Raw genomic sequence first — 16,121 nt, 5'->3', positions numbered from 1 at the left:
TTTTGCAGGCTAATCAGATCTTGCATGGTAAGACTCTTGTATTTCTTCCTTATCATGCTTCTCTAGAGTCTCAAGGACATTCTGTGCCTTGGCAGCACCCTTGGTATAGTATGGCTATAAAGTAGAGCCTCGGTGCTCTTAAGTGTATTGTGAGCTCTAAAGGTTCCTTAGATGTACCTGATGAGGACGGACACGTTTTCCCAGAGAGATGATAAAGCTTTTCCTGGAGTGGCTCAATTCTAATGAGTTCCTAAAATACTCTTATTAACTGTAGTTGCTCCATCCCTTTCTTGCTACTTCCTTTAGCACTGCTTTAGTGCCTCTGTTTTATAAAAGGTATGTATTGAAAGAAAATTAAAATAAAACAAAGTAATTGGAAAGGAAAGAATGCAGAGAACTTAGCAGGAAGCAACTTATATAAAACTTGCAATGCAGAGCAGTTGCACATGAGCAAAAGGAAATGGGGCCTTGCACTTTGAAGCATGGAGAGGTTTTTATCTCCTGTGGATTCATGTTGAAAACCATGAGTTCAGCAGAAGAATGATCAAAATTATTTTATTAGCTCAACCCGAAGCTGAAAAGGGCTGTAGTCTGAAGATCCAGCCTTGTCCTTAGAAAAACTGTACCTCGGTTTATGCGATCATTGTCATTGTACATAATTTTGAAAGTTTGGCTAGAGATGGAGATTTTGTGTGCTGCTTTCCTTCTGAAGCTGTCCTCTACTAAGAGAAGAACTGCCTCGAAACCAGCACTTCCCAGAGGTAATGGTGCCAATAGAGTGTGCATGTGTGAATGTACGTATGTGTACTCAAACCTTTTCTATAGCATATTTCTCTGATGCTTAGTTATCATACATAAGTAGTTGTAGAGTATCATATGTTATTTGGAATAGGGAAGATGCAGACAGATGGATAAACTGTCTTTGAAATATTGAGCAGACTGTGGGTCGTGAGGTCTGGGATATTTCAAGAGCCTCCATGAAAAAGCTGTCATAAAAGCAACAGTGGAGTGAATGGAACAGTGGAAAATTATGTTTAAAGATTTGGGGTTAGATTAACTTGGAAACAGTAGTAGTATTTAAATCTTGGGAGAGCCAAGACTCTGGAGGCTCTGTTGTGGGTTTTTGATCATTGCCTGAAATGGCCCGTCTCTATAGATGTTCAATACTGGTTTTGTTCGACATATATCGGTTAGTAAATTGTTATGTGCATGTGTGTTTATAACACACTGTGTTAAATCTCATAAACTCTTCAGCTTATACATTTTCACAATTTTGTACTGTCTTGCTTACCTGTGCGTATGAATAGATTTCTTACAAACAGAACAATGGAGGAGCTAAGGGAAACCATTCCAAATTAGAAGGAATAGTGTATATTTGATTCGGAAGCAACACACAACAAGAACATTGCCAGTGAGGTAGTTAGGTACTACATGCAGAGCTGTCTGCCTGATGGATTAGTATGGTTTACTAAGAGTTGTCCTTTGGCTTCTGTGTCCTTTTTTTTGGGACCATGGAAGTTTCATTCTGTACTGTGTGTTCAGCACTGTACTGAGTTATCATTTCTTGAAAGATGCAAAAAATACAAAGACTGGTATTTATGATTTCCAGATAAATCTAAACTTTCCTTTTATGCTTTTCCATATTTATGAAATAAATTTATTATACATCAGTACAGGTTGCCTGGAGAGATTCTAGAATCTCTCTTTTGGAATATATTTTTTTTTTTCTTTTTTTTTATCTTGTTATCAGTGTCATCTCTGAGTATTTTACAGTGTAAATTGGACAAAGAAAAAATTCAAAGCTAGCAGCAAATAACATCTTAAAATAAGAAGTTACACATGTAAAATAATAGAGAGCATCTGCCGCAGTTTATTGTCGCCTTGCAGTAAATGGTGACACATCTTTTATGTCCAGATATTTTAGAAGAAAAGTTGAAGAAAGGAAAGTGGGAATGAGTTCAGGAATGGACTCTGGAGACATGGATTTGAAGGCTAGCATGTTTTTAAGTGTGCTGGGCAGGGTTACTGGTGGTTACTTGTGTACATGAAAAAATTTCAAAATACGGGCTACAGTAGATACTTAATGCCACTCTTCCACTAATAAAGAAGTGAAGTATTTTTTGGCTGGCGTTTGTTTGTTTGTTTTGTGGTTTGTTTTTGTTTGGTTGGTTTTGGTTTTTGGGACTTGGGTGTTGCTGTGCTGGACACAGCAGTGCCTGAGGGGCAGGTGTCCTGCCTGCAGGAATGGAGAGTTAAACTAAAGCCTGGGCTGGAGCCACTGCCTACCTGGGATGGTGGGGATAGGTCACTTGTCATTCTCACTTGTCATTCCCAGTGGTACTGTCTGGGGGGTTACTTTCACCTCCTGGATTTACCTCCTTACTCTTTGGCACTGTCTTAGGAGAAAATGTGCAAGCCTTAGATTTTAAGGTTAGCAACAACTTCTTATCGTTCAGATCCATGGCTTGGGCAAATTGGCGTGAAGTTCCGTTTTTGCTATGTTTCATCACTTCCATGGTAAATGTAATTGGGGGCTTGCTCAAAGATGAAATTGTTATTAGTGTAGGCAAAAACCTGTTTCTTGTCAGTATAAAATTAGTGAGAGAGTGTATTGGTGGATGAGAGGGAGCAGTGAAATGAGATTTATCAGAGAATGACACGTATTGGGTCAGGAAGAAGATGACAATAACAAGTTGATGGCTCTGATTTTTTGCAGCTATATTTTGAATAAACTGAAAGGATCCCCAGAATAGTAGTAGTGAGTCAATGATGAAAATTATTCTTATTGTAAATGTAAAGAGCAAGTGAAGAAAAAGCAGTACAGTGCAGTGCTTTTTTTGAGGGTGGATTTTATTTTTAACACTTTTTGGTTTAGGAAGGGCACTCTATCAAGAGATTACCATTGAAGGCATTTAACTTGCATTATGGCAGTAAATTTTAGAGACAGGAAAAGAGTAAGATGCTGCAGTGGTAAATTGTAGCAAAGATGGTCAGAAACATGAATAGCTTAGTATGTTTTTCAATCTTTTATTATCTTTTTGCCTTTTAATACACATTTAAGAGTCTGTGAACACTGGTTTGTTTATCAACAAATTAGATGTACCTAAGTGCATATGCTAATTGCCAATTGATATTGTTTTCCTCTTTCTATATTTTGTGTTTTGCTAATTTCAAAACTGAATTGTCTTTCACAGTATTCGTGTATTTATTCGGTCTGCAAGTAACTGAGGAATTGAGGCAATAGTCTGTATCAGGGTATTTACAGTTTACATTTCACAGAGCTAAACAAAGCTGTGCTTATATTATAAACTACAAAGAAGTGTTAATACTTTGCAGTGCATAATTCTAAAATACAGTAGTCTCACCAGGTGTCACTACAGTGAAAAATTTGCCAGCATTTCAGCAATTACAAAAATATTTCTTCTGTTTTATTTTTCCGTTTTGAGTTATTTTAGCCTGAGGTGGGCATACAGATTATTAGTTCAGGCTAAAGTCTACTACTTTACAGCTTGGGGAAAAAAAAAAGTAAGTCGAGACATCACTGCTCTTCAGAAGAGTAAGAGCACTTGAATCTTCAGGGAGTTGGGATGCTTTTCTGTTTTTATTTTTGTGATCCAAAGTATGAAAATGAAAAGATACAGACATGTCATCCCTACAGATAAGATCACTGATATTATGTATTTGTTCTATTTAGAAAGGTCAAGATCTGCTGTTGAGATATTTTGGAAAGCAGAACAACACTCAAATAGTGGCTGAACTTTGCAGTGCTAATACTGCACTTTGATATCCTACCAAGACTGCATCGACGGCTGCCAGACAGTAAACAATAGCTCTGAAGGCTTGTAAGATTTTTTTTTTCTTAAATCTGTAATAAGCTTTCATTTAAAGCAAGGAACGTCAATTGGCATCCCTCATTTTGTCACTGAAATTAAGGAAACTGTTTCAAGGGCAAGATAAGCAGGTGACCCACTCATCCCTTATAAAAGAATTTGTTTTTAAAAATGCTTTAACCGATTTTTATTTTTTTAACATTTTGCTAAGTGTAAAGGATGGAGAAACTAATTCTCATCCAGAGTCCACTGAAATAAGTGGAAATCTTGACACTAATTTCTACACCGTGCTTTGGTTGTGATGTTGATGTTTAGAAAAGCCTGTTGCAGGAATTTGTATAATCGTCACTAGTTTGCTCACATGCTAATAGTCACCTTGAAAGGTCCTGCTTGTCCAGAGGGAGCTGCCTTAACCAGTCCCAATCAATATGTACATATTTAAAGGAAATGATTGTACTTCCTGGTGATTAGAAGCTAAACATAGATTCAGAGATCTACTGTGGCCGAAAGTGGGGGACATGACAGAAGACTCCTGCTTTGCACCCCTCTGCCCCCCAGGTTCATTCCCTATGGCGTTGGGCGTATTCCTGCCCTCCCCCTGGGACTCAGTGCTCCTCTGTGTTTTAGGATGGGTGTGATTGAATGAATATGGGCTTGATTCTTTCTTTTTGTTTCTGGCTGAAGCTACAAAACCTGTTCTGTTGCTTTTCTTCCCCTAATGAAGGAAGCAAGATCTATACAGATCCCTGTTGCTTTATTGGCTCACATTAGCAGCTGATATGAAAAGCGATTATAGTCTCTGAAAGGAATTGACAGTCATAGAATGAAGTGTTAGGAAAGCCAGAAGAAAACAAAAACATTAGCCAACATCTTACTGCTGAACTGGAAGCATTTGCAGTAAATGTATTTTAACTGTCTTTGAGGATTAAAAAAAAAAAAAGCCTAACAACATAGTAAGAATGTATTTACAGCAAACATTTCTTGGCCTGGTTCCTCAGCTGTCATGGTTATGACTGTGCAGCTACTGCTGCTGTGGGAACAGGCAGTGAGAGCGTTTTCTTTGCTCTGCTTCCAGTAGCCTCATCTCTCACCCAGATTACACAGGTATGCATGTCTCTGCCCTCCTTTGCATGGAACAAAACAAACACCAAACATGCAACTGTTTTGCTGGATTTGCTGACTAGGCAAGAAGAAATGGCAGAGAGCTCAGGATCTCTCAATGTGGCTGTGCTGGGGTAGAACTGTTTTGCTGGGGTTTTTTTCCATTCTTTTTTTTTTTTTCCCCCCTCTTGAACTTTTAAAGGAAGCTGGTTTGAGGTTTAAGGTTTCTCTGCAACAAAGTTCAGAACATTGTGCCTAAATGGCATCCAGCTTCATTCTTGGAAAGAGTTGGCAATTTAAGCATGTTCCTAGGTGTTTACTAAACAGGAGTAACTGGTGGTAGAGGAGCTAGGAAGAGAGAAGGCACTACTTGTTCTCTTTTCTAAATGAAGCTTCCATTATTTACCTGAAAAATTTAAAAAAATAGCAGACATCTAATGCTACTCTTCTACTTTCTCTATTCTCCACCAATAAGGGTGTCTGTTTCTTTCTAGCTGCTGTAGGTTAGATGCAAAAAGGGACTTGGGTGTTGCTGTGCTGGACACGGCAGTGCCTGAGGGGCAGGTGTCCTGCCTGCAGGAATGGAGAGTTAAACCAAAGCCTGGGCTGGAGCCACTGCCTACCTGGGATGGTGGGAATAGGTCACTTGTCATTCCCAGTGGCACTATATGAGAGGTTACTTTCCCCTCCCGGAGGTATCTTCAGACTCTTTGGCAGTACCTTAGCAGAACAGGTGCAGTATCTTAGAGTGCTGAGGCTTAGAGCTTGGTGTGGAACAAATGGAAATTAATGGTGTAAGTCAAAGTTGGTAGGTTCACCAGCTGGAAGTGAACAACACTGAAGACGTTGAGCAAGAGGACTATTAGGAAAAGCCTATGGGACGTGTCTCACTTTCTGTCTCTGTCCTGAATTTCAGCACCTAATTGCAGCCTGTGTTGAACAGCTCTGTGCAGCAGAGATTTACAGCCAAAATTGAATGTCTTCTGTTAGGTGCCAAGACCTTTCTTTCGGTTTAACTTGACAGGCTTATTCTCTGTTCATAATGACAGCCTGGGAAGGTTCCATAACCATTCAGCCAGGACATGGGAACTGCAAGTTCAGTTACTTTCTCAGTTTAGCTTTTAAGCCTGTATTTCCCACTACCCGGGAAAGTGCCCAGAAGTCCCTTACAGCAGTCAAACCCTTCTGCTCTACAGCTGGGGATGCAAGATTCTCAGGGCCAGGACTAGATGTGTGAAGGGGGAACATGACCCGTGCTATGCAGGAAATTCAGTTTATCTGAAGTTTCAGCTTTCCGGGTGAATATCTCAGCTACTGACCTTATGTAGGGTCCTGGTGCCTCTATGGCTTTTGCATTCTTGGTTGTACAATGGCCCAGGTAAATGCCAGCTGCCTGAAAAATTGAAACTCACACCTTCCAATTCATAGGTTCTCTGATATACCTAATCATGCTATTAACAGCCAGAATTATAACAGCAGAACCACAGGCTTTTTTTTTCGTTTTCTTTTTTTTTTTTTAATGGCCATAAGTGCTCAGTTTTGTGTTGGATTTGATGTTATCACTGGCAGGTGTGTTTAGAGCATGCCTGCTAGATTTGGCCTGTAAGTCTTGTTCCTTTCTCACAAATGTGTAGTTAATGGATCCCAAATGGGTTTCTGGTTGAAACTTGGTGTTCAATGGAGATTTTGGTATTTCTCTTCCTGAGTAGTCGAGATCTTTGGGAGAATTTTTAGGATTGCTTCTGAATGTGTTGGTAGAGCTCACTAAAGCTGCCTTTTTTTTTTTTTTTTTGAGCATTTCTTTTTCGTCTTTTTGATCAAAACAAAAGTGGAACCTCCCCACCCCTGAACACTGATACATTGTTTAGATTTATACACTAATTTTACTTAGTAGCTAAACCAGGAATATATCTTTATAAACAGCTTTTTAAAACGAATATTGAATTAATATATGTTAAACTGATTGCACGGAGGTGTTTTTTTTTTTAAATAATCCAACTTGTGTTCTGACCATTGGAAGCTGACAGGCTGGTCCTTCACACGCACCATCCTCCCATATCTCTTTTGCTCCCTTAAAATAACTGCAGATATCCAAGAATAGCTGCAGTTTTTGTACCAGTATTCTTTGTAGAAAGTGATCATTTCTCACATACTAAGTGACTGACACAAACAGAAAGTAATTTGGCTTAAGGTGTACCAGGGATTAGTGTCTGTCCACCCCTCACCTCTGAAGAAAAAACCCCTTCTTTTCTGTAATATTTATGAAGCCGTGGTAGATGTGTCCCATCTTTGAGTGTTTTCCTCCATCAGCAGTGTATTTTAAAAGAAGGAAGGTGTTCTACCAGCAGAATGATGCCTTTGAAATACAGATCTTTTGTCATGCAGCTAAAGTGGGTGCCCATTTTAAGTACTTTTCCTGCTAGATGTAAACAGTTTTTTTCTGTATAAAAACCATTAAGTAAGAATTGGAGCTAAATAAAAACCTAGGAAGCAATGGAAAACATGAAGACTGTCCCTTGCTTGGCACCAACCACTGGATGTCCATGAAACTCGTGGTGTTAGCACCTTCAGGAAGTTATTTTAATTAGGTTTAGAACACTTTTAATTTATTGTTGCAGATTCATAACATGCAAAAGCATGGTTCTGTGGGCACAGCAATTATTTTGGTAATCTATACGCGAGGCTTTCACAGATTATCTGTTGTCTAATTCATAGTAAATGCTCTTACCGCTCTAGGAGTAAGACATTCAGCATGTCTTTAAATTGTGGAAATGTTATGTGTTCAACTGCAGAATTTGTACATTTTTAAAATTGCATTGATTTTAGTTTTTATCTGTGTCTTTAGTGCACTGTCTGTGGTCCACTGTTCGCAAGCACAATGAAGTTGGTTTTGCTACTTTCTGACCGAAAGGCGTTTCTTACGACAGAGCACGTACACCAGCTTCCCAGTCACAAGTCAATGATCTGCTCTGCTCACTCTTGCACGGGCTCTTGCTTACATTCTTTTTTATCCACATTCTGTCGTTTTCTTGAATCTTCCTGTGGAATCGAAGGTTCTATATTTTGTGCAGCCTTGTGGTGACTTCTTGTTGGGACTATTGACTGTTGTGCTCCAAGGAAATTCAAGCAGACTCTCCAATGCTGGTTTCATTAGCAAGTGTAGAGTATTTTGAATTCAGTGACCGGGGGGGTTATCCTTGCGAATTTTAAATATGGAACGTTTGCAGGATGTATTTTTGTCCATATTTGTGAAAAACAGATTATTTTAAAAAAACCAAACCATTTTATTATTGAAAATGAATGTTTAACCTCAAGGCTACTACTCTGAGATCTGATAACATCTCACCAGACAAAGAAAACTAGTCCTATATTCAGATTTACTGTCTTTTGACCTTAGTTAAGCAGTCTACATCAAATTGATTTTATTCCAGTTTTTATATTGCACAATTTATATTCATATTGGAGAGTTTTCTTCAGCAGCACTTCAAGTGACTTGAATATCATGTTGTTTTCTTCTGTAATCTTTTTTTGAAGGCCTTAGACTGGTCTCTGTACAAGTTCCCTTTTCTGTACAAAAAAGTGTTATACACTGTACTTAAACAGAATATTCTGACTTTTAAAATCTAATGATTTTTAGTTTTCATGCTAATTTAAAATCAGTGTCTTGATGATGGGCATGAAATGGTGCCTATATTAGTCTATTGGTACCCCAATAAGGAATTTATTAATTTTCTTATAGTAGCAGAATATGAACTGAAGCTTAAGGAAGTTAAATAACTTGAGAAGTAGGAACATTGCTTTCCATTGCATAGCTTAAGCATTCAGTCTTAAACTATACATTAGCTTCTAATGTCATTACAGAAATATAGGCTAAAATACATATGGGGAGTAGGCTTAATAAGCTTGTCCCTTTTCATATTGTTGCCAACACTTGTAATATTTCCTTCTGTTATTGTAGGGAAAATCTGAATCAGACAGCATATATAAATTTTATGAGCTTAAATTGGGTCGTGATAATACTACTTTAAACATGTGTTGTTGGCTTTGGGTTTGATAACTAAATGGTGCTTTTGCCTTTTGTATTAGTAGGGAGAGCTCAAAGAGAATTTATAGTTGAGATGATGAGCTTAACATAACTGCATCAACCTGGTGATTAGTTTAATTAGATGGTGTGATGCTAGCCCACTTTCTTCTGATTTGTTCACCTTTGTATCACTTTACTTTTGTGTTTAATTTTATTGCAAGAAGACATAGGAACATAAACCTGCCTAGTTCCGTCTTCCTTTCCTAGATGTCATTATTCAGCAGCTGAACTACAGACAGTTCTGTGTCATAGAACAAGAAAAAAAAGGTCTATATTTGAGGAAAAGTTTCTGCAAGTTATGTAGTGCAGACTGTTTGTGAGTCAAGCGTCGAGAGCAGCAGATCAACAATGAACCTCAAGACCGCATAATAAAAGTTTGTTTCTCAAACTGTCATCTTTTAGAGAAAAAGTGTTTTGAATCCCTGACAACTGGGAATCTCAGCTCATGGAAGTTTTTCGTAGTAACACCTTGAACCTAGTGGAAGCATCTTTGATATGTAGTAGCTCTGATACAGTCTGTCGGTCATGCTGGGAATGCGCAGAGCTATTAGTTTTTGGTCATCCCCAGAGAGTGTCCCCAGTCTCTCAGGGCCATGGCAGGCACCCCACAGCTGAGTGCCATCGTCCCTTCAGGCTGACACAACGTGACTGGGCTTTCTGAAGGTGAGCAGGAGCCCGGTGTTGAGTTCCCCCCCCCCGTCTCCTGGAATGCCCCATGGAGAACAACCTCTTCATTGTCATCTTCTGGGAGTTGTTTAGTTTTGTAGGTTATGTAAACGAAGGTGACAGAAACTTCAGGCCACTGCATTTGCCTCCAGTTCTTAACGTTATTAAAAGCTATCAGGGAGGAGAAGGCCAGTTTCTGGCTTGGTTGTTTAGTTGAACAGGACTCTGGCTTTCTTCCTGGGTACTTATTTCTAAAAGTTACTCCTAGTCTATAATGAGAAAGAATCAGAGAATTTCCTTCTCTTTATGGAAATCTTTGGAGCAGACTGTTGTTATGCTTCGCCTCAGTTTTTCTCTGAACTTGGCAGAACAGGCTGCTCAGGAATACCTTAGAGGGAATTTGAACCATTGCATTGCATCTGTTTTTTCCTGGTGTTGGATTGCAAGGCTTTGAGATTGGTTAAGCATCAGAGGACAGGTCGAAGGGGCAGTCAGCTTTGTTCTGAAAGTGTCAAGTTGCATTAAGCACTGTAGAATATCCTGCTATGGTATAAGTAGTTATTTCACTACCAGAGAGAAAGTTTCTACAGGGACTAAAAATCTTCTGGGAAATGTCTCCTTCATCAAATATTATGAAAATAAATATAAATATGTTTTACTTAAAATGCCATGTTTCTTTATACTATTCCTAAACTATCTGTTTTGTTACTTCACAAAACTACTTATTTGTTCCCAATGTCTATGTATGTTTAAGCAGAATCTTTTAAGTAATTTTTCAACAAAATATTCTTAAATATTTGTTTTATCTTGCCTTAACAGATGCAAATATTTGTGAACAGTTATATACACATACATATTCATTTAACAACAGCATTCCTTACCTTTATGTTCTTCAGCTGTTTGCCTGTATTAAATCATTTATATACACAACCAAGTAGGTAGGAGGAGGGGGATCTGGCAGGACCACGCTGTGAGCTGTCTGCCTTGGAGCTCTTGGTACTCTGCTGCTGCTGTTGGGAGTTTGGCTGCCATGTCTGCACCTGCAGCACTGCTTGATTGAAACTCTGCATGCATTCCTCTTAATAAGAACAAATAAATAACATCTTATGTTATTTACCAAACACCAGGATTACTTCAAAACCACAAGTAGCAATCCCTCTTCTGTGCTAATATTCTATCACTTCTGCCTCATGCTCAGAGGATGCTCAGGCTTCATTCCTCAGCAGAAATGCCATCTATATATCTCTATGCTCTACCTTGGGTTCAACTTGCTATTTGGAACCCTTACTCAAAATGCATATCTGGTATTTTGATTATGAATTGTCACATAAACAGAGTGATTGATTTAAGTAATTTACATAGAAGCATTCATGAGGTTTCTGAGCAAGGGAAAATACACAGAAGCACATGGCACTTAATTATATTGCTTAACAATAAATGTCAAGTTAAACCTTTTTAAAAAAAGATGAATGCTATACTTAAGGAAAGCGCAATTACATTTCTATGGTTTGAAGTGTTATACACACTCTATATATTAGAGGGGCAAAGGTATTAACACTACTGTACATGCAAAGGTGCTGACAGATTTCAGATGCTACAAGGCAGCTTTTCTAACCGCTGTCTGCTTATTGCTTGCAAAGGGAACTCGTTTAATGTGCTGTTAATCTGAGCTCATTTTCTGGTGTGCAACTGCATTTGCATACAGACACACTTCTCAGAACTGATTGAGAACATGAGGACTAGTGGTCCTGATTTGGTAAATTGTTGCATATAAACAAGATTTGCATTCAAATTAGTGTTTTGTATCACAGCCTGATTGATTATATGTCCCATTTTAATAATGTTGAATGAATGGCAATAGTAGATTTCAGAAAGCCACTGCTCTGATTATATACTCTAATTCTAAATTTAATTAAAGATGTCTTTCCCCCCTTTTTCTCTCCTCTCTCCCCCTTTGCTGAAATTTAGTAACGGACCTGGAATTTCTTCTCCTGTTAAATAATGTGTACACTTCTATAACAAATTGTTTTACTTCCCAAATTACATTCAGTAATTTGTTTAATAAAAGACTGTTATACTGCTTCTGTTTTCCTGTGGGAGGGTAATGGAGGAGCAACTGAATTCCAGAGTGTTCATCGTCTGCTTCTAGCGGAACAGCAGAGAATAAGAGGAAGCCTACAGAGAGAAATGGGGTGAGGTGCAGAGTTTCCCAACCGAAGTCTGAGCAAATCCATGTTGTTTGGAGAACACTGCTCACTGCTGGGCAAAGACACTGGCTCAGTTCTTTTCACCAGTTGATAGCTGTGTCATTGTGGTGCAGCTTTTCATCTTCACCCTGAATTACAAATGAAAGAGAAGAGAATAAAATTGTGAGGACAACTCTGACTACATTCAAAATTTAAAAAAAAAAAAAAAAAATTAGTTTTAATGAGAAGTGATTTTCCAATCTATTTTGCCATCTGACTTCCACCAGTTCAGTGCCACAGCAGTGGCATAACTCAGAAGGTAGTTCTCACATATATTCAACACTTGTGTACATAGACATATTCACTGTTGTCGTTTCTGAACTGGAGTGACAAAGGCCTGTCTCAGTCCTACTCTGCGCAGCAGCAGCAGCACATCGTGTCCACTGCAGCTGGGCTGGTGTGGCTTCTCCATTTTTCTGTGCTCAGATTTATAAGTATTATAATGGAGCACAATTCGTTTGATAAAGACAGCTCATTTCATTTTTTTTCAGTCCATGGATTTGAAAATATACGAAATAAGATGGTTTCAGTGCCATAAATTAAGCATTATAATTTAATTTCGCTATGTGTTAACAGAGTATTTTTCCTGTTGCCTAGCAATGAGATTTACCATGAGATTCACCATGTGCTTAGAATTCCACTATTAACTTCTGTTTTCAGAGGTTTATAACTTTAATAAAAATTCGTGCTTATAGAACAATCCAGAAAGTACATGTTGGAAGTTCTTTTCGTTGTTATGGGGTCACATACTAAGGAAGCTGGAGGCAGAAATTTCTGGTGCCCTCTGATTTCTGTACCCATTCTACTGTATGTGGTAGTTTTGGAGCAACAGTTGCTTTGTGTGTTTTTGGAGCAGTAAGCTATTTATAAAAATATCCTTTTACTTTAAAGCTCTGACAGGGAGACATTTTTACCAAGGCAGCTACCTCTGCTCAGAAGAGCAGCAATTGCTTTGTGCTTCCGCACAAAACTGAGCACCAAGGAAAGGATTTGAGTACCGGCACTGGAGGTCTTCTCCATTGACGTTCCATATAGTAGTGGAATAGGGCTACGTGTTTTCTTTGGGGACCTGTAATGCTTGCTGGGTAGGAGGATCCCATAAAGCTCCATGAAGGAGACTGGTGCGTGAAGAGACTGAAGGAGCAGAACCTCTGGTGAGAGTGAAAAGTTATAGAACAGGCCCAGAAAGTCACCCTGTTCCACGAGAGGAGCTAGCTTAAAGTTAGGGTCAGCGAGTATATGCAAAACCAGACAGCTTTTAGCTATGGCAAAAAGCCAGTGTATTTTTTTTAATTCTAGTTACCTCTGGTAAGTGTGGGATTTGGATTGTCTTGTACTATTCCATGAGACAGTGCTGTACGTAAAGAGACTTGAATTTGAGCTCATGGAGAAAAGGGCTGAAAACTCCTCAATGTCCAAGTTATTTCAACAACCAAGCCGTTTTGGCAGACAAAGTGATTTGAAACAGTGTCAGAATGACAGTAGCGCTGTGCCACTCATAGATGTGTTTCTGGCCTGCATCTTGCTGCAAGTCAAAAAGGAAAAAACCAGTTTATTCATAGTTTCTGTAGAAGTGTTTAAGGAAGGAAAATATGATTACTGAACTTGTAAATTTGGACTTAACAGAAGATGCCAGGCTCAGCCTTTATGAAGACACAGGAGAAGAAGGTATTTTAAGTTAATAATTTTAAAAAGTGAAACTCTGTATACCTTAGTGTTTCAAAATGGTGGTGATTATTATGAAAGATTTGGTTTTGCATCCTGAGATTTATGCACTTAACTATTTGTAGAGGATCTGTGTGTTTAGTTGTGAATCTTTAAGGAACTTGATTGTAAACTGCTACTATTTTTAAACAACTGTATAATTTCTGTTTGTCACCTTTATAATGGTTAACTTTTAATTAAGAACCAGAAAGTTAAAGTTCATGTCTTCAAGTGGCCAAAGTAATTTTGACTGGAAAAGGAGGCATTCATCAGCACTGACATTTTTTATAACTAAGCAAAATTAGTTAAGAAAAAAAAGTAAAAACCAGGTTTTTAGATAAACTGTCTTCTCTGCCCCACAGTTATGTTTCAGTACATACATTTTTGCACATAGATGTAATTTGGGATTATATAGTATCAATATGATTATGCATGCTAATTAAGAAATCTGCTAGGTATATGTCATTTTTGTTTGCAAAATATAGATATTGTAGAATAATATAGATACTATAGATAATATAGATCAACATTACATGTGAAAGGGTAAAGTACAGTATTTGCTGTGGTTAATATAAGCAGCATTTCTGGTTCAACTGGACTGTCTTGGGCACCGTTTAGTGCTCCTGCAGCCTTTGTGTAGAAAATGAGGAAAGGGAGCGGTGCCTGAAAGTCCCTAATTTAGACATCTGAAGTTAGAATTTGCAACTAACCTTCCACATCTCCCTTCTCTCTTAAGTGCTCCAAAATCTTCCATCTTCATCAGCCTGCCTTGAAAAATTCCATTTCTTGCTGGAGCGCTACGTTGGGTTAGTGGTCTGGATTTCCCATGGCTTGTGCTCCCCCAGAAGATCATGATCTGTACAAGAACTGAATGAAAATACACGAGTGTTCCCCTGACAGGCTCGAACGCTCCAGGGCAATAACTGCGGGACTGGCAAAATGTCGATTGTTTTTGCTGTGAAAATAACTCTGAGGGAATGCGCAAAATAGAAAGTAAAATCCTGCTCTTGTTTGCAACTTTCCTCTATTAAAGCAGCTCATACTATTGTATCTTTTATATATTTTGTGAATCAGAAACATACCATATAATAATTATATATAATGTTATATATTATATTATTATATATTATAATTATTATGCCTATGTGGAGGGAAAAGTGAGGGGGAGACATTTGTGGGTCTTTATTTTCAACGTAGCTATGATTTCTAAAGCTTCTGTACTGCAGAGACAGAAGAGCTTGTACATGTCTGCTGGCTAGCAAGAGTGCACTGGTACTAACCCGCACCACGGCAGAATTGAACTGAGGGTCTCCTGAAGCTTACTTAAACTGTTGGGAAATGTTTAGGTGAAGTATAGCTTGGCTTTACGTGATAGAGTAGGCTTAGAACCATTTCTGTTCTCATTAAGAGAACATTTATTGCAGTACACAGTACTCTAGAGAGAGTTATTTGACTCTTCTGAAAATCTGTCCTAGTAACGAATGTAAATAATCACAGCATTCTCATATTTAACCCTAATATCTTTAACGGTCTCTCTTATTTGATGCTTAGCAACCAGTACTTTTTTTTGTTGTGTGATATCTTGTTTTGGACCAGATGATCTCCAGAGGTCCCTTCCAACCCCAACCATTCTGTGATTCTGTATGTTGTAAGTTTGTATAATTATACCTTGTGATTTTCATTTAACAAATCTGTTTATTTGTTTGCTTTTCCTCCCAACAGCTCTTTTTCCTAGGCAAAATTTTGTACTGAGCTCTAACTTTGCAGTCACAAACCAGAAAAAAAATGCTAAATATTTATGTATATTTTAAAAGAAGTGATAAGAAGCAAGCAAAATTAGTTTTAAATGTATGGAAACAATTCCTAACTGTTTGTTGCACAAAACCCAGAATTTTAGCCTGACCTAACGTTTTCTTCTAACCTGCGACTAAGCGGCTACAAAGCAAAAGTCTTAAGTTGTTACTACTTTTTTTGGGAGGGGAAAGAATTAAATAGGATTATGCTCATAAAGTTGATAATAAAGTTATGCTCATAGCTTTGAGTGATCAGCGAAGATTTTGTCTCTTAGAAAAATAATGTCTTGATCCTGTACTGAAAGTGTGACTAAAAGGGCTTCACAGTATCATTCTTTTGAGGTGGCCTTGGTTCATGTGTTTTACATTATAGGAAACAAAGACTTTAATAAAACACAAAGTACCTTAAATAAAAGAACTTCAAGCCTCCAACGTACACATTTATTATTGTCTTCTAGGTTGACTGGGGTCAACTGGACTATTTAGTAATTGACATGCCACCTGGGACTGGAGACGTACAGCTGTCAGTCTCACAGAATATTCCAATTGCAGGTATGTGTATTGCTTGACTGTTTCAGAGATTTGAAATTAGTTCTAAGTCTGGTAACTTTAGAAAAATCTTATTTTAACATGCCAGTCAAAAAGTCTTGTGATTGTCTTTCTAACACACTAAGAAAATGTTCTGTCAGTTGTGTGG

At 38.1% G+C, this 16,121-nt stretch overlaps 1 protein-coding gene across 6 annotated transcripts in view; it reads left to right on the top strand.

Annotated features, from left to right (window-relative positions):
- Positions 1-16,121, top strand: part of NUBPL (NUBP iron-sulfur cluster assembly factor, mitochondrial) — a 151,590-nt gene that overhangs the window by 36,398 nt on the left and 99,071 nt on the right. For all 6 annotated transcript variants that reach the window (XM_065635983.1, XM_065635982.1, XM_065635984.1 and 3 more), the window contains one exon: positions 15,883-15,976. In XM_065635983.1, the coding sequence (XP_065492055.1) occupies positions 15,883-15,976 (94 nt within the window). The remainder of the gene's footprint in view (positions 1-15,882; positions 15,977-16,121) is intronic.

This window comes from Caloenas nicobarica, chromosome 5 (genome assembly GCF_036013445.1).
Source record: "Caloenas nicobarica isolate bCalNic1 chromosome 5, bCalNic1.hap1, whole genome shotgun sequence".
Taxonomy (NCBI): Eukaryota; Metazoa; Chordata; class Aves; order Columbiformes; family Columbidae; genus Caloenas; species Caloenas nicobarica.
Note: the sequence above shows the minus strand (reverse complement) of the source record. Positions and strands in the feature narration are given on the sequence as shown.